This window comes from Brassica rapa, chromosome A07 (genome assembly GCF_000309985.2).
Source record: "Brassica rapa cultivar Chiifu-401-42 chromosome A07, CAAS_Brap_v3.01, whole genome shotgun sequence".
Taxonomy (NCBI): Eukaryota; Viridiplantae; Streptophyta; class Magnoliopsida; order Brassicales; family Brassicaceae; genus Brassica; species Brassica rapa.
The window spans coordinates 25874603-25902487 of NC_024801.2; the positions used below are offsets into that span (position 1 = coordinate 25874603).

Sequence of the window (27885 nt, forward strand, 5' to 3'; positions counted from 1 at the left end):
AATCTTTATATATATATATATATATATATATATACATTTTTGTTACTATTAGAACCACACTACAGTTTATCCGTATATTACTATTGGGAACCCAAAGAATTCGGATTAATATTAATATTTAGCCCTTGCCTCGTTCGTCTTAAACAAAAACAGGAATGGTTTTGACTTTACTTCATAATTGTAAACAAATAATACTATGACATACAAGAAAATTAAAAATCTATTTGACTTTTTTTATAATCCGGCAAACCAAGGTCCACCCGACTAGTTACTTAGGAATCATTTTATCATTGTTAAAAAACCTGACTGTTCTCAAAAAATAATTATATATCTATGTCGACTGATAGCACAAACAGATAAATCTGAATTTGACATGATTTGATTCTAGAATGCTTAACACATTTCCAAAAAAAAAAAAACACTGTAGCAGTCTGCTACGGATGTGTGACTCGGTAAAGTATAGTAGTATACGTTACTTACGTTACGGCTTACGAACTCAGTGACTGCACGACAATATCGTATAAAATACGTTAGAAATTTTCAACGACAATTAAATATATAATTTAGCAGACAAATTATATTGATTTTTAAGGTACGATAAAAGTATCCAAATCTCCGGTATATGTGACGTTGCATGCATTAGACAGAAATTAAACTATTACTTTGAGAAAAAAAACAAATGTAGAACGATTCTAGGCGATTTCGAATAACTCGGTTTTTATTTTTTAAACGTTCATTTCACGGTGTCTAGGACGACGTTCGGCACGTAAAGAACCATGTTTTCCATATGATCTCAGGCACATATCATGGACAATTGGACACGTATTTTATTTTTATTTTTGAGTTGAATATACTTCTTAAAACAAATATATTAACGATAGCTCGAAATTTATAATATATGTTTAATGGTTTTTAAATTTCCAAGAAATGTTATCTAAGAAACTAGCCTAAAACACAAAGTGGGCGGCTGGACTAAGTTTTATGATAAAATAAAGAACGTAGATTTAAAAAGTATAGTTTCAGCATGAAATTTATCGATATCTTATGAGTCGTCAAATTATTTTAACAAACCTACTTATCATAACAGAAAAAAGGATCACTGATCTTTACATTTGACTGCAAAATTAATAATTTGTACGTTCAAACAGAACAAGATAAAAAATTATACCTAAGACACGTTATAGCTAATTTAACTATTTGGCCTTTCGTTGACAAAAAAAAAAAACTATTTGGCCTTTCATTCCATTTCCACTAGTTAATTGAACTTTTCACATGAACTGGAGACCTAATGAATAAAATGAGCATATTCTTTTTAGGTTTATCCTAATTGTAATTTTATACCGTTACGACAATTCACAATAATGTTATTCAAAAATATAATGTGGGTTTTTGCTTATTATAAATAAAAGTAATTTGTTTATGTCCAAAAAATAAATAATTTGTTACTCATTTTTGGTACACTTGTCAAATGCAATCAAACTGAAAAAAAATCCCAAAAGAGAAAATAAATAAATCATGAACACTAACTACACACGTGGTTATAAAAAGCTTTGCTCGATATATATCAATTACCAAAATAAACACATTAAAAGCTTGAAGCAGTAGTATACACCACAAAAAAAATGAACTCAACTTCTTAGATAAGGAGGGCGGGTGGGCCAAATATATGACGAATTTTTTTTAAAACAGATAGAAAATCACGAGACGTACGTATAATATTTTAAAAGTACAATATATTAATTTCCTTTAAGTAAAATTATTTTACAAAAAAATGATCATGAGATCTCTACATTTTACTTCAATATTAAACAAAGCAATATCAAAGATATATAGAGATTTATTTACTCTAATCATGGATATTTCAGTTCATTTCATAGCGTTTTCACATAAAAATGGGGTATATTTAAAGAACAAAATGGAGATATTCTTATCATTCTAACCTGATTAGAAAATATATAAATACAATGGTTTATACTTCATGCAATGTTTCTTGGAAATTTAATGGTAATTTCGTTACCGTTAAGCACTAACTAAATGTGTCTCTTCCTCTATAAAAACTAAATAGTTTCATAACTCCTTTCGGCTACACTGCAAACTCAAAAAAGTCCATATATAAAAAAAAAAAAAAAAAAAAGAATTAAAGATGAACAGAATCATGAAAAAGCTATCGTGCTTTAAGACAAAAGTTAAATCATTGCGACTACTCGAATCCAGGTCATCACTGTCTTCTTCCTCTTTCACTCCTCAGAAATACGACGTCTTTCTAAGCTTCAGGGGCCCAGATACTCGCAAGAACTTCGTCAGTTTTCTCTACAAGGAGTTAGTGGCGAAAGAGATCCGAACTTTCAAAGACGACAAGGAGTTGGAGAGAGGCCGTCTGATCTCACCGGAGCTTCTACAAGCCATCGAAGGGTCAGAAATCGCCGTCGTGGTTGTCTCTAAGACTTACTCAGCTTCCAACTGGTGTCTTGAAGAGCTTGTCAAGATCTTGAAACTCGAGAAGAAGGGTTTGATCAAAGTGCTGCCTATTTTCTACGAGGTTGATCCTTCTCACGTGAGGTGGCAGAGAGAAGAAGTCGCGAAACAGTTCAAGAAACACGAGAAGAGACAGAGCAGAGAGAAGGTCAAATCTTGGAGGGATGCGTTGAATTATTTGGCTGAGCTCTCTGGTGAATGTTCAAAGAACTGGTAAGATATGTTTCTATATTTGATGAGTTTTCTTCTTCTTGATTAGTTCTTGATTACTCTGTTTTTACTCTGTTTTTGCTCTGTTTTACTCTGTTTCACTCTGTTTTTACTTTGTTTACTTTGTTGTTGACTCTGTTTTCTTTTTCAGGGAAGATGACTCGAAGCTGGTCGATGGAATCACAGAAAGAGTATCAAAGATGTTGTTCTCCGTAAAACCAAGAAATGGTAATAACCTAATTGGTATCGATGAACACATGAATGAATTGTATCCACGGTTAGATTTAAGCTCAAAGGAAGGTGTGCGAGTCATTGGGATATGGGGAAGAGGAAGCATGGGAAGATCAGCACTTGCAAGACACGTTTACGAGAGCATCTCTCATAACTTTGAAGCTCACTGTTTCCTCGAAGACGTGAGAAAGATCTCACAACATTGCCGCAAATCTCATCTACAAGAAGAGCTTCTTTCCAAGATGCAAGGGGAAGGGTTGAGCACAAAGAGCTCTCATAGGTGTCTTAAAGCGATCAAAGCAAGGCTCAGGAACAAGAAGGTTCTGCTTGTGGCTAACGACGTGGACAAGATCGAACAGTTAGAATCCCTTGGTGAGGAGTTTAGCTGGTTTGGTCATGGGAGCAGAGTCGTCATAGCCACACAAGATAGGCAATTGCTTAGTTCATGGGGTGTGAAGAGTGTCTATGAAGTTGAGCTCTTGAAATGCTACGAAGTTCGAAAGCTCTTTAGGTCAGAAGCATTCAAGCAGAGAGAGGTGGATCCTATTGGTTTGGAGCAGTGTACATATCATCCACACATGAATTTTCTTGGTATTAATTTCATTTTGAAATGTTTGGTGGCTTTGTTTTTAATTGTTGTTCATACTATTGTTTAGGTACATGAATATTGAATTGATGTGTTTGTTTGTTCTTAAATTGACTTTTAGTCTTAATGATAATAGTAAAGCTATTCTTTTGAATATTGTTTTACCGGTGTATGTAAATATTGTTCTTTTTGTAAGGAATAAAGAATACACCATTTTTTTTTGTTTATGTTTTGTTTCTGTAAACCTAAGGAAGATTAAATCAAAGATTGTGTAGTAATTGTTTGCTGGAAAATTTGAACAAAGCTTGATAACCTACCCCGCTCCCCGCCTCTTAAATTTTTTTATATATAAATATGAATGAATTGGATTACTTCAGAAAATTAAATCGGAGCAAACTAAGATCAGCACCATCGTGTATAAATTCACTTTAATTTCTTAAAAATAAAATATTAGTTGTTAATAAAATTTAGTAGACTAATTAAATTGTTTTTTTTTAATTTAACCAACACAAAAAGACATTTGGATATAATTTTTTCATGAGTTTCTAAAATCCTCTTAATTTTGTTTTAATCTCACTCTCTCTTCCTTTTTAATACTTTTCTTTATTAAACTCCTCGAAAGTTTTTCGGTAGACCCGTTCTAATAAAATGTTTGACGGTAAATGGCCTAACGCCTAGACCAATTAACCGAGATCAAAGAGCATTTCTAATGAGAGAATTTAGTTTTGGGTTTTAAAAGTACATATATATATGTGTATATACTTCCTCCGTTCCTTAAAAATACATATTTTAGAAAATAATTTTTTTCTAAAAGATTTTATATTTTTAATGTATGTTTTATTAACTAATTGTAAACTTCAAAAATTTTAATTGCACTAATTAGTTTTTTATTGGCTTAAAATTGTGAAAAGAAAATAAACACAAAAAATATACAAAATTTAATGTATTTTATTAAAATGTGTGAAAAAACTAGAATATTAATCTTTTAGAAACATAGAGAAGTATTATATATTTATATATAATTGCGGAGTTTTAAATTTTATGAAAAACGTAACCTAATGTATATGTAATTTTATAACTTCAAAACTAAATCTCTTCGATAAAATTGCTCTAAAAACAACCGTGTCGGTGGAAGCTGCTTCAAGGTTTTTACAATAAAAATAATATTTTAATGTGTTATGGTTGCCTATTTAAATTTAACTGTTTTAGATATATGTTAACTAATGAAAGTGAAACAAGTGTCATTAAAATTTCTAGACAGACATGTTCGTAGTGGTTCAGAGAACCTCTGCCATCCATCTTTCCTATTTTTTTTTAGTTTTTTTTTATTTTGATTTGTTTAGATATTTCTCCGCAACTTCCGTTGGAAAAGCTGTTAGGCTTATTGAATTTAGTTACCTTTATCATATTTTGAAACTTGTATCCTGAAAGTTGAAACAATTTATGAAGTATGTAATATCATCTTAATAAAATCCATGCGCACGAATAAATAAGTATGAAAACTGACTGATCTAAAACAATAAATCCAAGTAAACTGAATCAACCAATTGAGAGAAATTGTTCTGTTCAAATTCTATCACATTTCTTTCAAAGGAAACTGATAAAACAGAGTATCTAGTTCTATTTTATACGTCTACTATTAGTTACTCTAATAAGTTTTGTGGTTATGATTTATTCCCATCCGGATCGGTGTGGCAGCATTATACGTCACAATACCATTGATATGCCCATTTCGATTAAATTTCTGATTTTCTCATCATCTTCTTGGAAAAGAAAAGGAATTAGACATCGTTGCAAAATAAACAACGTGCCATTTGTTCTCTAACGGTATATGATTGTAAACCATTCCAATCTCTTATGCACAATATCTATAATGTGAAAAAGAAATGTTGGTTGTTAAATTATATCGGGGTTGCTTCTGTACACCTTCGTTTATCTATATTACTTTCTCGATAATGTTCAATACGTATTCTAGACTTTAGTACAGTATGAATCACTGTTCGTAATATCGGTTGCTTATTGGCGGCCTGAAGACCCGTACATTTTCTTAGAGCGAGGTATAGATGAATGTTAAATTACTTTTTTTATTTTTTATTTTTATAAAAGAACAGATCTCTATCAACGGAAATCAAATCTATGATTTATTAAACTTTACTAGGTGATTTTTATTGTATTACAAAAAACTATATTTAGTCCAAAAAAAAAGTTATATTACAAATTCGAATGAACAAATTCAGAATATAATATAATATTAATTTGACAGAATCAAAGCTGGCAAAAAATATAATATAATATTTTGATTTCAATCATACTTGGCTTTGGGTTTTCATTACCTTGGGTGTCAAGGTGTTGTTCTTTGTTAGGTGTTCTCACCGCTTTTGATTAATAATCAACTCAGACGTTAAAAAAGAATGAAAAGTAAATGCGAGGAAAGTAGAAAGAAAGCGGCGAGTCTCACTTGAAACTCTCTCTCCACGGGCTTAGCACGAAGACGGCTATCTATAAAATGAGTCAATTTTCTTTACTCTCAGACAGAACCATTAAGATGACTTCTTCTACTCCACCAACCATCCCGAAGTACGATGTCTTTCTGAGCTTCAGAGGACTCGACACTCGCCGCAACTTCATCAGCTTCCTCTACAAAGAACTCGTCCGAAGGAACATCCGCACCTTCAAAGACGACAAGGAGCTCGAGAGCGGCCGGAAGATTTCGCCGGAGCTAGAACGCGCCATCCAAGAATCCAAGTTCGCCGTAGTTGTGATCTCCGCGAACTACGCCGCGTCCACTTGGTGCCTTCAAGAACTCGTCAAGATCATGGATTTCGTCAACAAGGGCTCACTCACCGTGATCCCCGTCTTCCACGGCGTTGAGCCGTGTCACGTGAGGTGGCAGATGGAAAAATTCGCCGTACAGTTTGAGGAGCACAAGAGCGAAGATCGCGAGAAAGTCCTCTCGTGGGGACACGCGTTGACCAATCTCGCGAATATCTCCGGCCATTGTTCATCGGAATGGTAAAAAAAAATTCGTTTACTTGAGGATCAAGTTAGTTTCTACAATGATTGGGATGTCTAGGTTTTAGGTTTAAAGGTTGAAACTTTATTGTTTAGATTCGATCTGATGATGAAGTTCCGACAGTGATGGGTTGTCTGTTTTTTTTTTTTTTTTACTTTGGTCGGATTTTTTAATTCCTATGTCCGATTTTGAATCGTGTTCTGATGTTGTTTATCTGTCTCTTCAGGGAAGATGACTCGATGATGGTGGACGAGATTGCTAGGAGGATATCAACGTGGATTGACACAACGAGAAAACCAACAAGAACCGGAAGTAACCTAGTGGGGATTGATGTACACATGAAAGCTGTGTCGCGGTTAATAGATCTGAACTCGAAGAAGAAGTCTGTGAGAGTGATAGGTATCTGGGGGAGAGGAGGCAACGGTAGATCGGCTCTCGCTGAGTTCGTGTACAAGAACATCTGTCAACACTTCGGAAGCCATTGCTTCCTGGAGAATGTGAAGAGGATATCTCAGGACCGTCACATGTCGCATCTACGCCAAGAGGTTCTTAAAAGGGTGCAAGTAGAATCGAACCAGAAGGTTCTGCTAGTGGCGAACGAAGTTAATAAACTTGAACACTTTGATGCTCTTGCAGAGGATTTCAGCTGTTTTGGTCCGGGGAGTATAGTTATCATCACTACACAAGACAAGCAGTTGCTTGTTTCAGCCGGTATAAAGCTTGTTTACGAAGCCGAGCCTCTGGCGTTCCAGAAAGTTCGTGAACTATTCAGACAGTTAGGTTTCAGAGTCAGGGAGGGAGCTATTGAGTCTGAATTGTGTAAGGGAACTAATCTTGCCATGAAATGGTTAGGTTGTTGTCTACCTGTTAGATCTGGTTACAGGAAATTGTCTTAATTTGTTTTTTTTCATGTATCATTAAGTTTAGTATATGGCTAAACTTAGTAAGATGTGGCTAAAAAATTTTCCTTTCTAATAAAAACTTCGAACAATTCTTTCCATCTTATCTATTAAAAGAAAAGTCATAGCTCTTTTCATGTGTGATATTTTAAAATAAATCATTCCCTAAAATATTGTTACATTATCTTTTATATTTACATAACAAAATCCTAACAATATACTTAGCTATTTTTTATTCCAAATATATTAGTTCCCTTTTCAAATATATATCATATGTAATTGTCTATCTTATCAAATAAATACAACATCGTATGTAATCGTATCCATCACATAATTCTTATGCAATACTTTAATATCTATATAATTTTGAGTTTAAATAATATACAATTTTGTTTAAAAAATTATATGCTTTAAAAATGAAGATCAAAACCAAATTTATATAAAAATATTTTAAAAGATAAATTAATTTTAAATTTGATGAATAAAAATAAAACAAATATCCGCGCGGTTGCGCGGATTAAACTCTAGTGTATAAAATTAAATCAGAAAAATCACATAGGTATAGGCCGGGGCTATAGGTTACAACTTTATCGACTTTTCAAACTGAAGAGTTCAGATTAAGGTTATGAATGGGGTTTGCGGGACGGGACGTAATTGATACAGTACAAGTGCGATTTTCAAAATGTTACCAATCAGCAATTACAAAACTAAAAAGGCGGTTTTGTTTAAATACCGCACTCAGCAAAAAAATGTTTTTGTTTGTTCTATCACGTAAAATAACGCACTTGTTTTATAGCATCTTCGATTTTGGTGTGGTTGAAGTGCGTTTTTAACTGTAACACTTACGTACTATCATCATTCAATTAATAATATTCACCTGTTACATGAAAACCTTACGTACTAATTGAAGTATTTTAATATATATTTGTTACAAAAATAATTGGTCAACCAAAACTTTAAAATAATATTTCATGTTTTCATGAAAAATGTCATTTGAAGATTTTTTTATTTTTTCTGCGGTTTATAATATATATACATTTATGTAACTATTTTAATATATATAAAAATATATTAAAAATATATACATTTTTCATTTACACATCTGTTTAGCTATTTTAATATATATATATATATATATATATATATATATATATATATATATATATATATATATGCTACAAAAATAATTGGTTATCCAAACCGTTAAAAATAATAGTACGTAATTATATTTCTAAAATTCTAAAATCTTACCCTAAACCCAAAACTATACCCTAAAAACCTGAATCTGAAAAAAAAATACATGTAATACCAGAAATACACCATACACTCAAATATACTTAATATATACTACTCCCTTTGTTTCATATTAAGTGTCATTTTGACCTTGTGCACACAGATTAAAAAATAATTAATTTTGTATATTTTCTATATAAAAACACAATTACATATACACCTAACCATATTTCAACCAATAAAAAAATAAATTACTACATAAAATTAATAAATTTTGCATTGAAAATCGAAAATGACACTTATTTTGTAACGAAAAAATTTCTCTACAACGATACTTAATATGAAACGACATAGGGAGTATGATTCTTGGGTCTACTCAAACTTGAACCGAGATTCACGGATCCAAAAAAATTATATCCAATAAGTAGTTTAGTCTAGCTCCAGACCCTGATCTGAACTTGTATGTTTGGGTTGGTTCTGGTTCGGGTAAAATACCAAACCCTACTAAATTTTAGAATATAGATTATAAACATACATGAAAATAATTTTTTAATATATATATATATATATATCAAAAATTTGTTTGAGATGAATTTTGGTATTTAAATTTTTCTAAATAATAAAGAAAATTTAATATCCATAACACTAAATAAACAATTTTCATTTTAATTATATTAAATATATTGATATATCTATTTTACATTATTTAAATTTTTCTTAACTGTTTAATTCTGCACTATAGATTTTCACCAATCAACACAATTCCGCACCGCTAATTTTATCAAAACCGCACTTGTCCCGCAAAACGCACGAACCGCAGTTGAACCGTCCCGCACCTAAATTCTGTCCCGCTTATTTTACTAAATCCGCGGTCACCATTTGGACCCTAATACTAATGTTAGCCTTTGACTCTTTCGTCTTAAACAATACCGGGAGTGGCTCTGACTTTATTTCTTAATTCTGAACACAGAATACCATGACGTACCAGAAAAATAAAAAAAGTCTATTTGACTTCTTCATTGATTATAGTAAAACAAAACACTGTACTACTCTGCGACGAATATGTGACTCGGCAAAGTATAGTAGCATACGTTACTTTTACGTTACGACTTACGAACTCAGTGACTGCACGACAATATCGTATAAAATATTTTAGAAACTTTTTTTTTTTGAAAAAATATTTTAGAAACTTTCCACGACGATTCTATATACTTAGCAAAAAACTTGTATTAATTTTCAAGGTACGATAAAAGTATCCAAATCTCCAGCATCTGTGACGTTGCATGCGTAATGCGTTAAACATAAATTAAACTATTACTTTGGAATATATGATTGTGACATAACAAACACTTCTATAACTTTTGTGAAAAATAACATGTTTCAACTTTAGGATATGACTACTATATTTTTTCACTTGCACGTAAACATGTCTCTATAAAGGTAGAACCATTCTTTGGCGATTTAGAATAACTCGGTTTTTACTTTTTAAACGTTCACGGTTCTAGGACGTACGGCACGTGAAGAACCATGTTTTCCATATGATCTCAGGCAAAAATCATGGACACATATTTTATTTTTATTTTTTTGGTTGAATATGCTTCTTATTACAATAGCTCGAAATGTATAACATATACGTATATTGTTTTTAAGTTTCCATGAAATGTTTAGCTATAGGAAACTAGACAAAACGCACAAAGTGGGCGGCTGGTCTAAGTTTATGATAAAACATAGACTGTCGTAGATTAAAAAACTGTATAGAGTTTATTGATATCTTATAAGTCGTCGTTGTTCAAAAAAAAAAATCTTATAAATCGTCAAATTATTTAAACAAACCTGCTTATCATACAGAAAGAGTTTTTCAAAAAAAAAAAAAAAACAGAAAGAGGATCACGGGTCTTTACATTAGACTGCAAAATACATAAGTTATAAGTTCAAACAAAACAATTTAAAAATATATCTAAGTACACATTAGCTAATTTAACTATTTGACCTTTTATTCCATATAATCCACTAATTAATTAAACCTTTTACATAAACTGGATATCTAACGAATAAAATGAGCAGATTCTTTTTAGGTTTATCCTGAAATTCCATACACCCCGTTACAAAATTCACAATAATGTTACTCAGAATATAATTGTAATTCTCTATTATCATAAATAAAACTAATTTGTTATCCATGTTTTGGTAAACTTGCCAAATGCTATTAAACAGAAAAATCCCAAAAGAGAAGATAAATAAATCATGAAATAAGAGTTACACACGTTGTTATAAAATTTTTTTGCTCGAATATATATTATATTAGTATTTAAAGATTATTAAAGGTTGAAGCAGTATACGTACACCACAAGAAATACGTACGCCACAAGAAATAAACTCGACTTCTTAGCTAAGGGGTCGGGTGGGCCAAATTTATGATGAAATATTAAAATAGAAAGAAAATTACAAGGCGTAAGAGCAGCATTATCACTGAAACACTTATGGGTTTTTTTTTAAAAAAAATTTGTCTAACTAAAAATTTAAAATTAAAAAGCGTATTTTGCGAATTGTCACTTGACGGTAGGACCCACAAACAGTACAAAAAACCCACCACAATCGATCCTTATTTCATGACTTTAGAGCATCCACATCAATGAACCCCTCTTGGGGTTCATCTTTTTAGTTTTTTATTATTAAAATTTGTTTTTTTTTTCTTTTTGGTTCTTTTAAAAAAAAAAAAAAAAAAAAAAAGTTAGACCAATCGCGGGCCGCCACGACACGTGGGGCCCGCGCTACAGTGATGAACTTTAGGAGAGAGGGGTTCAACCAAGAGAACTTTAGGAGAGAGAGGGTTCATGGGATTGAATTATTTTATTATTTTTTTTTCTTGGTTTTTGTGTGAACTCCCCCCATGAACCCTCAATGGGGGTGCTCTTAGAAACTGGTTTTTATGGTTTAGTGAAGTTTACACATTACTTTTTTAAAAAGAAATTCCCTTTTAAAAACTCCAATAATACTGCTCTAAGTATAATGAAGATAAAATGTACTGATTTCCTATAAGTCGAATTATTAAACAAAAAATGATCACTAGATCTTTACATTTTGCTGCAATATTAAAGTCATAGAGAAATTATTTATTTATAATCATCGATATTTCAGTTCATTTTCATAGCGTTTTCACATAAAAATGAGGGTGTACTTAGAGAACAAAATGGAGATATTCTTATCATTCTAACCTGATTAAAAAATTATGTACAAATGGTTTTATACTTTTATGCAATGTTTCTTGGAAATTTAAGGGTAATTTCATTACCGTTAAGCGTTACCTAAGTGTGTCTCTTCCTCTATAGAAACTATAAATAGTTTCATAACTCCTTTTTTGTCTAACTCGCAAACTCAAAAAGGTCAAATTAAAAAAAAAAAAAAAACTAAAGATGAACAGAATATTGAAAAAACTATCGTGCTTTAAGACAAAAGTTAAATCGTTACGACTATTCGAATCCAACTCATCACTGTCTTCTTCATCTTCTTCCTCTTTCACTCCTCAGAAATACAACGTCTTTCTAAACTTCAGAGGCGCAGATACTCGCAAGAACTTCGTCAGTTTTCTCTACAGAGACTTAGTGGCGAAAGAGATTCGAACTTTCAAAGACGACAAGGAGTTGGAGAGGGGCCGTCCGTTTCCACCGGAGCTTCTATAAGCAATCAAAGGGTCAGAGATCGCCGTCGTGGTGGTTTCTAAGACTTACTCAGCTTCCTACTGGTGTCTTGAAGAGCTTGTGAAGATTCTGAAACTCGAGAAACAGGGTTTGATCAAAGTGCTGCCTATTTTCTACGACGTCGATCCTTGTGACGTGAGAAGACAAACCGGAGCAGTCAAGAAACATTTCGAGAAACACAAGAAGAGACTAAGCAGAGAGAAGGTCAAATCTTGGAGGGATGCGTTGAATTATTTGGCTGAGCTCTCTGGTGAATGTTCACAGAACTGGTAAGATATCTTTTCTATATTCGATGAGTTTTCTTCTTGATCAGTTCTTGACTATTCTGTTTTGCTCTGTTTTTACTCTGTTTTACTCTGTTTTTGCTCTGTTTTGTTCTGTTTTGCTCTGTTTCTACTCTGTTGTTGCTCTGTTTCACTCTGTTTTTACTCTGTTTGCTTTGTTGTTTACTCTGGTTTTTTCTCAGGGAAGATGACTCGAAGCTGGTCGTTGAAATCACAGAAAGAATATCAAAGATGTTGTTCTCCGTAAAACCAAGAAATGGTAATAACCTAATTGGTATCGATGAACACATGAATGAATTGTATCCACGGTTAGATTTAAGCTCAAAGGAAGGTGTGCGAGTCATTGGGATATGGGGAAGAGGAAGCATGGGAAGATCAGCACTTGCAAGACACGTTTACGAGAGCATCTCTCATAACTTTGAAGCTCACTGTTTCCTCGAAGACGTGAGAAAGATCTCACAACATTGCCGCAAATCTCATCTACAAGAAGAGCTTCTTTCCATGATGCAAGGGGAAGGGTTGAACACAAAGAGCTCTCATAGGTGTCTTAAAGCGATCAGAGCAAGGCTCAGGAACAAGAAGGTTCTACTTGTGGCTAACGACGTGGACAAGATCGAACAGTTAGAATCCCTTGGTGAGGAGTTTAGCTGGTTTGGTCATGGCAGCAGAGTCGTCATAACCACACAAGATAGGCAATTGCTTAGTTCATGGGGTGTGAAGATTGTCTATGAAGTTGAGTTCTTGAAATGCTGCGAAGTTCGAAAGCTCTTTAGGTCAGAAGCATTCAAACAGAGAGAGGTGGATCCTGTTGGTTTGGAACAGTCTACATATCATCCACACATGAATTTTCTTGGTATTAATTTCATTTTGAAATGTTTGGTGGCTTTGTTATGTGACACAGGTCAGCTTAAGGAAAGACTGAGTGCATTAATATATACTCGCTAGTTCTAAAAATGAAAAATACAAGCCTTTTGTGTATACAAAGAGTAGATTTAGGTCAAATACTTTTTTTTTTGTTGTTGTTTATACTATTGTTTAGGTACATGAATATTGAATTGGTGTGTTTGTTTGTTCTTTATTTTCTTTTGGATATGGATTTACCAGTTGTATGTAACACTCTTCTTTTGGTAAGGAATAAAGAATACACCATTCTTTTTGTTTTTGTTTAAGTAAACCTTTTTTTTTTTTGAGAAAATTGTTTAAGTAAACCTAAGAACATTAAATCCAAGTTTATGTAAATTAATTGCTAAAACGATTGAATAAAGATGGATAAATATTACATGTGACTGAATAAATATTAGTAAAAACTGGACTAACAAGTAAACTGAACCAACACAAATGGGACAATGTTAATTCTGTCCAAATTCGATCACATTTCTTTCAAAGGAAACCGATAAAATAGTATTTCTATTTAGTTTTGTGGTTACGGTTATATCTCAGCCTGAATAGGTGTGATAGTAGTTAATAGTTATACGTCACAATACCATCAATATGCCCATTTCGATTAAATTTCTGATTTTCTCATCATCTTCGTGGAAAAGAAAATGAATCAGACACCGTTGCAAAACAAACAACGTGCTATTTGCTTATAACTTGATATGCAACACTCCAATCTCTTCGTTATGTTATGCATTATCTCTTTATGTGAAACAAGAAATGTTGGTTATTAAATTATATTTTGGTTACTTCTGCACACCTTCGTCTCTCTTTTTTTTAACACTGAAAATATTATATAACATTGACGGATTCGAAAGTGAGATACATGGATGATACACTGAGCCAGCAGAACACATGTTCCCTGGAAACTATGGCCGGCGAAAACAAGGTTTTCCCGGAAGTTAAAGCCCTAAACAAAGGGAAATACAACAGACTTTACAAGGATCAAAAGAAACCAAAGGATGCACGAAAACATTAACGCATACAGAAAAGGTCAAACCCAAAACTTGCATGCAGAACCACTTAAACTTCATGTGAACTCTGACAAAGGATTATCAAAAACTAGTTGATAATCAGATCCTCCAATAGTGAATAAGCACAATCCATTTAATGCATGTAGACCACAGCTTCAATTTCAGAAAGACTGAACTGAAACAGACTTTCAATGGCGAAGGAAGCAGTAAAGCGACCGAAGAAACGCCTAGAAAGAAGCTAACCGATGGACGAGAACCCGACCAGGTCTCTTGGGAAATAACATGGAGCGATCTGATCCACGCCAGACCAAACTAATCCAAAGATAACAGATTAGAAAGGGATCGGACCTGAAGTGAATCCAGAGTAAATCACAGAGGAAACAGAGACATGCAAGCAGGAAGTGAACCGATTCAACATCATCTGATGGACAAGACAAAAAGATTTAGAGCCAATCGCAGACAAGAGATAAAGTGGGTAAACCACACGGATGATCGGAAAGATCCAGTAACTCTTGCTGCAAAAGGACTAAATCCCGACCAGAGCAAACATCATGCATCCTTGAATCTTCGATCACACCACCGAAGAAAAACAAGAAGAAACGAAAGGATCGACCGACTCCGGTGTTAGAGAAGCCACCGGAGTCGATCACCGGAGATCAAAGAGGAAGCTCGAGATAGAGAGAATATTTAGAGAGATAATATTTTAGAGAGAAGCAGATGTTGTTTTCGATCCCCAACTCTCTATAAAGTCTTAATTTTAACACACCTTCGTCTCTCTATATCTTACTTTCTTAATAGTGTTTAATAATTATTATTATTTCACCTACATTTCCCATTTGATACAAAGTCGCACCATGTGCATTGAAAAAATAATAGGAAAACTACGAATGTATTTGTAGACGGTAGTACTGGTACAGTATGCATGAAACACTGCTCTTAATATCGGTTGCCTAAGCGCATAAGAAAGACACCCAAACGCCCTGATTATTGTCTAATCAAACGAAAGCTTTGTTAACGCGTGTGATTAATTGGATGTCTGTTTAATTTAATAGATGTTGGATCTTCCACAAGGATATTCAATTGATCCGTACTATTTTTTTTTGTAAACTAAAAAAGTAATAATGAAAGAGTCAGAAATCCGTACTATTCAATTGATCCGTACTATTTGTGAAAATTATTTAGTTTAATGGTTTAATAGATGATTCATTATACCAAAAACTTTAGATTTTGAGTTTCAGGAAAAAACACTTTATCAATAATTATACAGATTAATAATTTTTTTTTTGTAAATATTTGATATACTACAATATAAATAGAACTATCAACTATTTAAAAAAATATAGAACTATTAAACATATATTCTTTTTTGTCTATGTATTTCAATAGAAAACAATAAATTCTTGTGAAAAAAAAAATTATTACAAACTTTCGAATTAGTTGAATGTGATTTGTTAAGACATTCCATATAATAGACTTGTAAAACAAATATCTTATCTTGATATTCGTCGAAAATATACAGTTTTTTTCTACACAACACGGTCAGAAATTAACTGACAGAATCAAAGTTGACAATAAAAAATGAAAAGAAAATTCGAGGAAATATACTTCTCTCGAAGTAAGAGCAAGTCTCTCTTGAAACTCACGAACACCGGCAACTTATAAAAATGGGCTCTTTTTCTCTCCACTCAGACAGAATCATTCAAGATGTCTTCTTCTATTACACCAACCACCTCCCTTCGGAAGTACGATGTCTTTCTGAGCTTCAGAGGACCCGACACTCGCCGCAACTTCATCAGCTTCCTCTACAAAGAACTCGTCCAAAGGAACATCCGCACCTTCAAAGACGACAAGGAGCTTGAGAGCGGCCAGAGAATCTCGCCGGAGCTAGACCGCGCCATCGAGGAGTCGAAGTTCGCCGTCGTTGTCGTCTCCGCGAACTACGCAGCCTCCACATGGTGCCTTGAAGAACTCGTCAAGATCATGGATGTCGAGAATAAAGGCTCCCTCACCGTGATCCCCGTCTTCCACGGCGTTGACCCGTGTCACGTGAGGCGGCAGATCGGTCAAGTCGCCGTACAGTTGGAGAAGCACGAGATGAGAGAAGATCGCGAGAAAGTCCTCTCGTGGAGACAAGCGTTGACCAATCTCGCGAGTATCTCCGGCGTCTGCACATTGAAATGGTAAATAAAAAATCGTTTACTTGACGATCAAGTTACTACGATGATGGGATGTCTAGGTTTAGGGTTTAAATGGTTGGATCTTTTTTGTCTTCAGGGAAGATGACTCGATGATGGTCGATGAGATTGCTAAGAGGATATCAACGGTGATTGATACAACGAGAAAACCAACGAGAACCGGAAGTAACCTAGTGGGGATTGATGCACACATGAAAGCGCTGTCACGGTTAGTAGATCTGAACTCTTCGAAGAAGAATGTGAGAGTTGTCGGGATTTGGGCGAGAGGAGGCAACGGTAGATCAGCTCTCGCTAAGTTCGTGTACCAGAACATCTGTCAACACTTTGAAAGCCATTGCTTCCTGGAGAACGTGAAGAGGACATCTCAGGATCGGCACATGTCGCATCTACGCCAAGAGGTTCTTAAAAGGGTGCAAGTAGAATCGAACCAGAAGGTTCTGCTAGTGGCGAACGAAGTTAATAAACTTGAACACTTTGATGCTCTTGCAGAGGATTTCAGCTGTTTTGGACCGGGGAGTATAGTTATCATCACTACACAAGACAAGCAGCTTCTTGTTTCGGCCGGGATAAAGCTTGTTTACGAAGTGGAGCTTCTGAGGTTCCGGAAAGTTCGTGAACTATTTAGACAGTTGGGCTTCAGAGTGAGAGAGAGAGCCATTGAGTCGGTTTTGTGTAAGGGAACTAGTCTTGCCATGAAATGGTTAAGTTGTTGTCTACGTGTTAGATCTGGTTAGGGGAAAGTATCTTAATCGTTTTTTTTTCATGTATCATTAAGTTTAGTGTGGCTAAACCTAGTAAGATGTGGCTTACACCTAGGAATGTTTTATACTATTTTTGGAGTGAGTTTGCTGGTGTATAGAAGAATTATCATTCTTGATTTGATTAAATAATACAAATTCTTTTTCAAGTTTTGCTTCTTGTTTTTTTATGTTAAGTTCCTAACTTCCATTATTGATTTCGAACCTAACATGACTAACATGCAAAAACAGAGAAAGAGAAGCTTTTGAAGAGGATGATCTGATCTCATTTCACACTTTCTGTCTAAGAAAGACCAACAGTGAGTACTGTTTCTGTCTCTGCCTGATAATTTACATTGTCCGATCTATGCTTTTATTGATTGATATCTTATATTCTTGGTTGGTTTTACCAACAAATCATCTTGTAGATCCATGTAAATCTGATATATACAAGTCCTCTGTAAGAAATTATGTTGTACTGGTCTTGTTTCATTGCAAAACTGTTGGACTCTCCATTGTTGAAGAGATCAAAATAAGGATCCATTGATTTGATGACTGATGAGTTACATATTGCATATTGGATGGAGATAAGAGCGAGGGGATGTTGTTCTGTACAGCTTATTGACGGTGGTATATACAATGTCTCTGGCATTGGTCATTTCATTAAAGAGGTGAAACTTGGAGCGTGTGGCCTCCTCTCCATCATGGGTCCTCAAAGCAGCGGTATGCAAATATACAATACAGAACAGTGTTTAACAGTAATCTGATTGACAGAATCTCATAGAACATTTGTGGTTTTTGACAGGGAAGAGTACACTATTGAATAGTTTGTTTGGAACAAACTTTATGGAGATGGATGCATTCAAGGGAAGGTATGTATTATGATCTTAGATCGTAACCTTCAATTATTGATATTCCAAACACCAATTACAGCAAGAACGACACTGATTATGCAGAACTAGAGATTACAATCACATATCGATCATAACGTCTCATGCAAGTTTCCACAATATTCAGCATAACCGCTTGAGACGCCAGCTTCGGCAGCAGTTGTTTCCAAAGAGATTGTTTTTCCTTCGTTACGGCTAGAACTTGCGAGTTTTCAATAGAATAAGAAGCCAAAGTTTTTTGGGTATTCTAAAACTAAACAAGAGCTTTACATTATCGTTCTGCTATATTAGTCGATATCAGAACGAGCACTTTGATTATGTTTCCATACCACATGTTCCTCGAAAGTACATGCTATTTCATCGAGGAATATCCATTTGTTTCATCTGATTTTTTTTATGAGAAGTTCAAAGAAATTTATGGTGATCCGTGTATGACGTAAACGAAGATGAAGGTAAAAAAAAATTTGTCCTCCGATCTTTGATATCTACGATGGTGTAGATCCGATGTTATATGATTTGGATCCACTCGTTTCTATCTTTGATGAGGTACAATTGCTTATTTGCTTAATGACGCGTGTGCACAAGATGACAAAACCAGCTTTTGACATGTCTTATGCGTTGACAAAAACATTGTGTGGACTTAACATGTTTACCAAAAAAAAAAAAACATTGTGTGGAGAATTTTTATCAGCAAAATGTCATTGAAGTCTGGTGTGACTTGTCCCTTCCTTCGACAAAGTCAACTTGTCTTATACCAAATATGTCAATGTAAGTAAACACTTTATGAAGATTTTCAAGCTTGCAATGAATTTTGACGTTCAAAATTGTGAGTGAGCAATTTTTTTATTGTAGATGCATCAAACACTAAGATTTGAGGGTGAATCTTCTCCGATCCGAAAAGAATTATGCAAAGCAAATATTTAAAATATTCTAAATACTTTAATTATTTTTATTTAGTTATTTTATTCTTTAAAAAAATTATAGTATTAGTTATTGTTTAATACTAGTTGATAATTAGTAGTTGGTGTCTATTCTTTTAATATTAGGGTTTGAGTTCTATATAAATAATCATCCTCTTGGTTTTGTAGAGGACTAGCTATTATTGATTATTAACAAATAAATTGTTTCTTCTTTAAACTCTTGTTGTAACTAGAATTTGTGGATTCTCAACGGAATAAAAAATTTTAATCTCTTGGATATTCTAAAACTAAACGATAGCTTTACATAGCTTCCACTACACCACATAAAGAATAATCGATAGAATCAAAGTTGGCGATAAGAAAATGCGAGGAAATGGTCATTTCTCAAGTAAGACTATATACAAAGTTGTTTTTTTTTTTGCAACACAAAGGTTTTTTATTTAACTTATACTACTTTTTTTTTTAATTTTAACATTTTAGATCTTTTAGTCTATTAAATGAAAAACACACTAACAAAGTAACCTTGATTTCGGGTGAAATTTATACAATTAATTTGTCATTAAAAATTGGGGGCCCTTAAAAATTACACTAATTTTAGAATGATATACAACTATGACTTCAAATTATTTGATTCTCATGTTCATTTTATTAACCGGTGAAATTTATGTGTGGTATACGCTGTTATGTTGATCTAACCAAAAATGATTTACACAACATATTATTTTGTTGGTTTGAATATTGAAGGGGCCATATTAGCAAATACATACTATATAAAAACACTGTAAAATCATGACCAACTTATTATTTTGCTGCATAAAATGAAAATAACATCCGCGCAAATGAGTGGATCAAATTTTAATTTTTTATTTATTTCCATATAATCATTCAACATTGATTCACCTTTTATTAAACTTTTATATTATACAATGATTTTGTTTTAAAAAATTTACATCATATTTTAACATTGTATTGCGAATTATTCTTATATATTTTTTGTAAACACATAAAATATGTTTAGTTGCATAATTAAGTGTTTCCTGAAAAATACTATATAAAAATATTTTTCTATGTTCAAATTGTAAATAAAGTTTCTAGTTGAAAATGATGTATATTTTATTTTAAAAATTGTAAAAATTGGAATGTGTAAAAAATTAAAAATTTCATCATTCATTTATAATTTAACACTTATATTAACCTTTATTTTATTTTTTTGAGAAAAAAGTTTGTGGATCTTCATACATTTATTTGAGTTGATTGATATATAATTGTCCACATCAATAGTGCCCCGTTGTTTTCTCCTCGGACGAATCTTTTTTTTATCCACTTTGTTTTGTTTGATTTTTTCAAGACCACCATTAATACATTAATTATACTTCGTCTACAAAATGCGAGGAAGGTAGAGAGGAAATGAAAAAAATTCATGGCCGTACACGCCTTCACAAACACGACTAAATCTATAAAAGTGTCATTCAAATTGTTTTTTAAAAAAGACTATAAAGGGGGGCTAATTCGCTTGTTGACAAAAATAATACTAATAGAAAACTCACTTGAGAGAATCATTAAAATGCCTTCTATTACAGCAACTACCTCCCTCAGGAACTACGATGTCTTTCTGAGTTTCAGAGGACTCGACACTCGCCGCAACATCGTCAGCTTTCTCTACAAAGAGCTTGTTCGGAAGAACATTCGTACTTTCAAAGACGACAAGGATCTTGAGAGTGGTCGGATGATTCCGCTGGAGCTCGCACGCGCCATCGAACAGTCGAAACTTGCCGTAGTTGTGATCTCCAAGAAATACGCAGCGTCCACTTGGTGCCTCGAAGAGCTCGTCAAGATAATGGATTTCGTCAACAAGGGCTCCCTCACCGTGATTCCAGTCTTCCACAACGTGAATCCCTGTCACGTGAGGAGACAGATCGGTCAAGTCGCCTTACAGTTTAAGAAGCATGAGAAGAGAGAAGATCACGAGAAAGTCCTCTCCTGGAGGCAAGCATTGACCACTCTGGCGAATATCTCCGGCTATTGTTCAAGGAAAAGGTAAAAAGTTCGTTACAATGATGTGATGTCTATGTTTTACTTGAGAGGTCGGATATTTAATGTAAGATTCGATCTGAATCGTTTTCGTTTGTCTGTGTCTTCAGCAAAGATGAATCGACGATGGTCGAAAACATTGCTGAGAAGATATCTATGTTGATTCGTACAAGGAAAACAAGAAGCAATGAGAGGACTGATGGGCACATGGAAGACAAGCAGCTTCTTGTTTCTGCCCGCATAAAGCTTGTTTACGAAGTAGAGCTTCTGAGGTTCGGGAAGGGTTAGGTTGTCTTGGTGTTATATCTGGTTAGGGGAAAGTGTAAATCATTTTTCATGTATCACTAAGTTTAGTATATGACTAAACTTTAGTAATATGTGGCGGGGAATGTTTTATTCTATTTTTGGAGTGGGTTTGATGGTGTATAGGAGAATTATTATTTTTTTATTTGTTTGAGTGAATAATACACAATTTTTTTTTTCAAGATTGGCTTCTGATGTGGTTCCATATGCCTAACAGATTTGTAGATGACATCTTAAGTTCCTAACATGACTAACATGCAAAAACAGAGAAAGAAGATCTGATCTCACTGACACTTTCTGTCTAAAGAAAGACCAACAATGGGTACTGTTTCTGTCTCTGCCTGATAATCTTTGTTGTCTGATTTATATGCTTTTATTAATTGATATCTTATATTCTTGGTTTGTTTTACCAACAAGTCATCTTGTAGATCCATGTAAATCTGATATACACAAGTCCTGTCTCTCTGTTCTCTTTAAGAAATAATGTTGTATTGGTCTTGTTTCATTGCAAAATTGTTGGACTCTCCATTGTTGGAGAGACCAGATAAGGATCCATTGATTTGTGATGAGCTACATATATTGAATGCAGATAAGAGCGAGGGATGTTGTTCTGTACAGCTTATAGACGGAGATGGTATATACAATGTCTCTGGCATCGACCATTTCATAAAAGAGGTGAAACTAGGAGAGTGTGGCCTCTCTTATGCTGTTGTCTCCATCATGGGTCCTCAAAGCAGCGGTATGCATTCTTTTAGGGGAGGAGAGAGTTCTGCAATATTCAGAATCTTACAGAACATTTATTGTTTGACAGGGAAGAGTACATTATTGAATAGTTTGTTTGGAACAAACTTTATGGAGATGGATGCATTCAAGGGAAGGTATGATAATCATTTGACAGTATTTAAAAACTCGTCTCCTGATTTGGAACTGTCTATAGGTCCCAGACCACAAAAGGTATCTGGCTTGCAAGATGTGCTGGTATAGAGCCTTGCACACTTGTAATGGATTTGGAGGGCACAGATGGAAGGGAGAGAGGAGAGGTTATTCTTTGTATCATTACCACTTTGTTTTAGTGTGTAACATTGATAAAGTTTGTTGTAATCATGTTTCCTACTTTTTCTAACCAGGATGATACTGCATTTGAGAAACAAAGTGCTCTTTTCGCTCTTGCTATCTCGGATATCGTCTTGATCAACATGTAAGTTTGTAGTAGAAACTTTCTCGTATATAAACTTTCACTTTTTGTTACAAGGATACTACTTTCATTACATTCTTAACGCTTATGTTGTGTTTTTTTTAAGGTGGTGTCACGATATTGGACGTGAACAAGCTGCTAATAAACCTCTCTTGAAAACTGTCTTTCAGGTACTTGTTTGTGATCAGAAAGTTAAAAAAACTCTTTACGTGTATCACAAGTTATCTTCTTTCCCTTGGATTCATATTCTTTGGAGTTGTGTGTTTGACAGGTTATGATGAGACTGTTTAGTCCACGCAAAACAACAATGCTGTTTGTAATAAGAGATAAAACCAGGGTACACTCTCTTCTGTTTTCTTTATCATTATTATTACATTAACGTTATTGTTTTGTTGATGTGATGTTTGGCTGCAGACGCCATTGGAGAACTTAGAGCCTGTCTTAAGAGAAGATATTCAGAAGGTAGTAAAGAAGTAACTTTCAGCTAATTCCAAATTGATATATTCATATAAAGGTAGCTGATCAATGATTTGTTCTTGAATGTGGCAGATATGGGATTCTGTTCCAAAGCCTGAAGCACACAAAGAAACTCCAATGAGTGACTTCTTCAATGTATGTTATGTTATATAATGGTTGCCACATTTCAGATATTTCATGCTGTTTTTGTCTCTTTTGATTGTTAGGTTGAAGTTGTTGCTCTTTCCAGTTATGAGGAGAAGGAAGAACAGTTTAAAGAGCAGGTGTTGTTTTTATTATAGATGTGTTCCAAGTTAGCATGTTCATATTCTTTTTGTTATGAAACTTAGGTTGCTAGTTTGAGACAACGGTTCATGCATTCTATTGCACCGGGTGGTCTTGCTGGAGACAGAAGAGGAGTAATTCCAGCTTCAGGTTTTGCATTTAGTGCAGATCAAATCTGGAGAGTTATCAAGGAGAATAAAGATCTTGACCTTCCTGCCCACAAGGTAAGCTTATAGTAATAGCTTTAGAATTTGTTTTTATACTTCCTCTGAGTTCATTCTTCTTGCAGGTCATGGTAGCTACCGTGCGGTGTGAAGAAATTGCAAATGAGAAGTTTTCTCATTTCATTTCTAACGAGGTAATGTTCACTGTTTGTAAGCATCTTTGTGAGTCACATAGTCACTAACCAACAACCTTTTTGCTTTACAGGACTGGCGCAAACTTGATGAGGAGGTGCAAGCTGGTCCAGTTTCTAATTTTGGAAAGAGGCTTACTTCTATTCTTGGTTCTTGCTTATCAGAGTAAGCACATCAATTTTTTAATCAATCTACTCTCACACATAAACTTTATATATTTTCTTAAGATAATTTGTTTTATTAGATATGATGGGGAGGCTACATTCTTTGATGAAGGTGTCAGATCTTCAAAGAGACATCAACTTCAAGAAAAGCTTCTCCAAGTAATATATCTTTTGTTCAAGCTTAAATAAGCTTGTTCTGTCACACTCAGAAACATATACTATATGCTTTCTAATTATATGATTTTAACCTTACAGCTAGTGAACCCAGCGTTTCAAGATGTGTTAGGACACATAAGATTTGGGATGCTTGAAAAGTTCAAGGCTTCCTTTGATAAAGCTTTGGAGATTGGTGAAGGCTTTTCTTCAGCTTCCAGTGCTTGGTTCAAGTCTTGCATGGCTCAATTCGATGAAGAGTGTGCAGGTGCCATCGTTGAACAAGCCGACTGGGACACAGCTAAAGTAAGGGACAAGCTAGTTCGTGACATAGAGGTTCACATTTCTTCTATCAGGACTTCCAAGCTATCTGAACTTACAAGCCAGTACGAGGTAAACAGAAAGAATCAAAAAACGCTTTGGAACATTGAGTTATGTTACTGATTTAGCCTATGACTTGCAGTCCAAGCTTCATGGAGCATTGTCTGAACCAGTGGAAGCTTTGTTGGAAGGAGCGAATGATGAAACGTGGAGAACAGTAAAGAAGCTTCATCGGCGTGAAACTGAATCTGCTGTGTCTGGATTCAGTAGTGCATTAGCCTGTTTTGACATTGAAGAAGAGATAAGAGACAAGATGGTGAAAAGCCTTCAGGAGTATTCAAGAGGTGTCATAGAATCAAAGGCAAAGGAAGAAGCAGGACGCGTTCTGATGCGTATGAAAGAAAGGTACATATAAAGAAAGCCTTTCAAGATTAGCTTAAAACAATGACTTAAGTGTGCTTATTCTTTCTATAGGTTTGGTACAATCTTCAGCCATGATTCTGATTCAATGCCACGTGTTTGGACCGGGAAAGAAGATATTCGAGCTATTACTAAAGCAGCTAGATCAGCTGTACGATCTGTTTCCCTATTAACGTTTTGTTATATAAGTCTTGAACAAAGTCTAAAACACCTTGTTGTGGTTTCTTGTTTCTTGTTTCTTGTTTCAGTCCTTGAAGTTGCTTTCAGTAATGGTTGTGATCAGGTTGGGTGATGAAACTGATAACATAGAGAAGACACTATCTGTTGCTCTTTTGGATCCAACAACGTCTAAAAAAAGCATTACAGCATCTGATCCATTGGCTTCAAGCACTTGGGATGAGGTATGTATTGACTCATCTCCAGTCTCTTTTCACTTCATTTAATTCTTGATATGTCTCCCATTTTTTTTTTAGATTCCATCATCAAGAACATTGATCACACCGGTCCAGTGTAAATCTATCTGGAGACAGTTCAAGACAGAAACCGAGTATACAGTGACTCAAGCCATATCTGCACAGGCATGATTACTTGCCTCACAAGTTATCTCTATGCTATGTTTTATGAATACTAATTGGTTATACTAATTCAGGAAGCGAACAAGCGTGGTAGTAACTGGTTACCCCCTCCATGGGCAATTCTTGCATTGATCTTACTTGGATTTAACGAGTTCATGACTCTTCTAAGGTTCCATAAAAGCTAGTACCGATTGTTTCATATCGATGAAATTGTTATGTAACATTCTTTTATTCTTATTGTAACAGAAACCCTCTTTATCTCGGTCTCTTATTTGTCGGTTTCCTTCTCTTGAAAGCACTATGGACACAACTAGATATCCCTGGCGAGTTCCGCAATGGTGTAGTAAGTAGCTTTCTCATGAATCATGGACTATTGATAATGATACTCATATATGATGTTACTAACTTATGGTTTCTTCTTCAGGTTCCAGGGCTCATATCGATATCAGCAAAGTTTGTTCCCACGGTCATGAACCTTCTCAAGAACCTTGCTGCGGAAGGTGAAGCTCCTCCCACAGCTAATCCAGAGAACCGTCGTCCAAGCAACAACACTTCTTCACATGCTTCCTCGTCAGAAAATCCAACAGAGCATAAAAGTGGCTCAAAGACAGATTAATCTTCTTACACTCCACAGTTTTTTTCCTTTGGTCAAATCACTCCAAAGTTTTGATTTCCAATACTTGGTGTTTGTTTTTCCTTGTTCACTGACTTACTCATGAGTTAAAAAACGCTGCGTTTTAGAACCTTTTGTTTTTTTTCTTAGAGCTTTTCTTTATACACAAAGTGACTTAAAAGCGATGAGACATGTTTTGAATTCGTTGATGTTTTTCTCTGCATGTAGATAAAATTGAAGGATTATAAATCTATTTACGATCTCAATAACTAATTTCTTGTAAGTTGAATCATGGGAAGAGATGGCAACCCCATGAAAAGAGAGGAGAAATTAATCTTTACATTAACTGCTTAGTGGTGAAAATTTATTTTTGCTGAGTGATGAAGTTTTGTAACTATGTTTTTACAAGATTGAATACATTTTCAGAATCCAACTCATGGATTGGTCATCGGTGTGTGTATTTGTTACCATCATTTCTTTGCATATCCACCGCCAACAACTCTGTAAAATACAGTATATCAAGTTACCAAAGTTTAAAGTATATATGAATTTAAACTTAAGTAGTTCAGATAATAGTACTATTAATATTTATCTAACTAAGCCAATTTTCAAAAAAAAATATATTTATCTAATAAAAATTGACCAAAAGCCTTTGTGGGGCTACTGGGTGTTTTATGTATAGGTGTGACTGTTTTGAAGACAGAAATCTCATGTGACACATGTATGGCTATCGTATGCGATGTGACATTTACAATTGATACTCGTACAAGGTGATTTTTGGAATCTTATTCAACAACAAAAGAAAAATAATGTTTTTGGAATTGTAATGCTTTTTTAGACGTTTCTGATCATGTCGTACACGGTGATTTGTATCCCTCTTAACGTTTTGTTTTTTTGAAGGTGAAAATGATTAATGGATACACTTTGAATCTATCAAGTCTTGATCCAACAGCTATCAGACCTCCTATTTTCGTATCGCCATTAATGATATAGACAAGCTGTACAACTCTCCTTTTTTGTATTCTTCAAGGAGAACACCGGTTAAGAAATTACTGGTCAACAAATACATCGGGCTAATGAAGATTTATTGATTTTGGCATTTTGAGGAGATTTCTTGAAACAATGAAGAAAACAAGTACAAGTGTGACGTATCATAAAAAAAAAAATGTATGACGTATCATTAGTTATGGCAACAACATGAAGAATATCCGTGTCAAATGATTTGAGGTACGGTTCTGCATTTAGAAACTTGGGACCGCATGCCTCACACGTATAGTCTATTCTCTATAAACTTGGGACCGCATGGCTCACGTGGAGTTTAATTCCACGTAACAGTTAGGCCATACGCATTAGAAGTTTAAAGGAAAGTATCACACGTTTTACGAGGAAAAAAATATATTAAAAAAAGCAAAAGCGGTGAACTCGGTTCGTCTCGCCTCTCCTGCGTGATACCTTCTCTCTTAAAGTTCATCACTGTAGCGCGGGCCCCACAACACGTGGCGGCCCGCGATTGATCAATTTTTTTTTTTTAAATCGAAAAAAAAAATTTAATAATAAAAAATTAAGAAGATGAACCCCAAAAGGGGTTCACTGATGCTCTTGCTCTTGCATTTAACTATTTTTAAAGTTTAGAAAAAATAATATGTGATGAATGTATGACAAAAAAAAAGCGGAATTTCAGGCGGAATACATTCCACGCTTGTTATTTTTTCTTCCATAATAGCATTTCTAA

The 27885-nt window shown here is 34.3% G+C and overlaps 5 protein-coding genes, 1 long non-coding RNA gene and 1 pseudogene across 11 annotated transcripts; 6 read left to right on the forward strand and 1 right to left on the reverse strand.

Annotated features, from left to right (window-relative positions):
* Positions 1-1742: 1742 nt before the first annotated feature.
* LOC103831787 (TMV resistance protein N) lies at positions 1743-3729 on the forward strand. Its single transcript, XM_009107703.3, has 2 exons — positions 1743-2688; positions 2837-3729. Exons 1-2 carry the CDS (start codon positions 2144-2146, stop codon positions 3570-3572), a joined length of 1281 nt encoding a protein of 426 aa, XP_009105951.1. The 5' UTR covers positions 1743-2143; the 3' UTR covers positions 3573-3729.
* A 209-nt stretch (positions 3730-3938) lies between these two features.
* On the forward strand, positions 3939-11168 carry LOC103832262 (TMV resistance protein N). Its single transcript, XM_009108238.3, has 2 exons — positions 3939-6514; positions 6742-11168. Exons 1-2 carry the CDS (start codon positions 6009-6011, stop codon positions 7409-7411), a joined length of 1176 nt encoding a protein of 391 aa, XP_009106486.2. The 5' UTR covers positions 3939-6008; the 3' UTR covers positions 7412-11168.
* A 509-nt stretch (positions 11169-11677) lies between these two features.
* On the forward strand, positions 11678-13786 carry LOC103832263 (annotated as a pseudogene).
* Positions 13787-14070: 284 nt separating this feature from the next.
* On the reverse strand, positions 14071-15543 carry LOC117126593. Its single transcript, XR_004449260.1, has 2 exons — positions 15306-15543; positions 14071-14325 (listed from the first exon to the last, which is right to left on the reverse strand). It is a non-coding gene; the product is annotated as an uncharacterized LOC117126593 (long non-coding RNA).
* Positions 15544-16205: 662 nt separating this feature from the next.
* LOC103831788 (TMV resistance protein N-like) lies at positions 16206-17641 on the forward strand. Its single transcript, XM_009107704.2, has 2 exons — positions 16206-16719; positions 16814-17641. The coding sequence occupies exons 1-2, from the start codon at positions 16244-16246 to the stop codon at positions 17466-17468; spliced, it is 1131 nt and encodes a 376-aa protein (XP_009105952.1). The 5' UTR covers positions 16206-16243; the 3' UTR covers positions 17469-17641.
* A 220-nt stretch (positions 17642-17861) lies between these two features.
* Positions 17862-21793, forward strand: LOC103831789 (toll/interleukin-1 receptor-like protein). The gene is made up of 2 exons (XM_009107705.3): positions 17862-21318; positions 21423-21793. Exons 1-2 carry the CDS (start codon positions 20702-20704, stop codon positions 21598-21600), a joined length of 795 nt encoding a protein of 264 aa, XP_009105953.2. The 5' UTR covers positions 17862-20701; the 3' UTR covers positions 21601-21793.
* LOC103831790 (protein ROOT HAIR DEFECTIVE 3 homolog 1) lies at positions 21327-27718 on the forward strand. 6 transcript variants are annotated; one of them, XM_033275033.1, is made up of 21 exons: positions 21328-21937; positions 22205-22354; positions 22427-22493; positions 22553-22655; positions 22743-22813; positions 22917-22980; positions 23082-23147; positions 23225-23272; positions 23360-23422; positions 23494-23550; positions 23617-23775; positions 23841-23909; positions 23981-24072; positions 24152-24230; positions 24327-24617; positions 24688-24950; positions 25020-25116; positions 25214-25366; positions 25439-25543; positions 25615-25709; positions 25787-27718. In XM_033275033.1, exons 1-21 carry the CDS (start codon positions 21934-21936, stop codon positions 26154-26156), a joined length of 2466 nt encoding a protein of 821 aa, XP_033130924.1. In that variant the 5' UTR covers positions 21328-21933; the 3' UTR covers positions 26157-27718. The 6 variants fall into 6 exon arrangements, with proteins under 6 accessions (XP_033130920.1, XP_033130922.1, XP_033130919.1 ...); XM_033275032.1 differs by having other exon boundaries at positions 21328-22354; positions 25787-25883; positions 25965-26156; XM_033275029.1 differs by having other exon boundaries at positions 21327-22354.
* Positions 27719-27885: the final 167 nt, after the last annotated feature.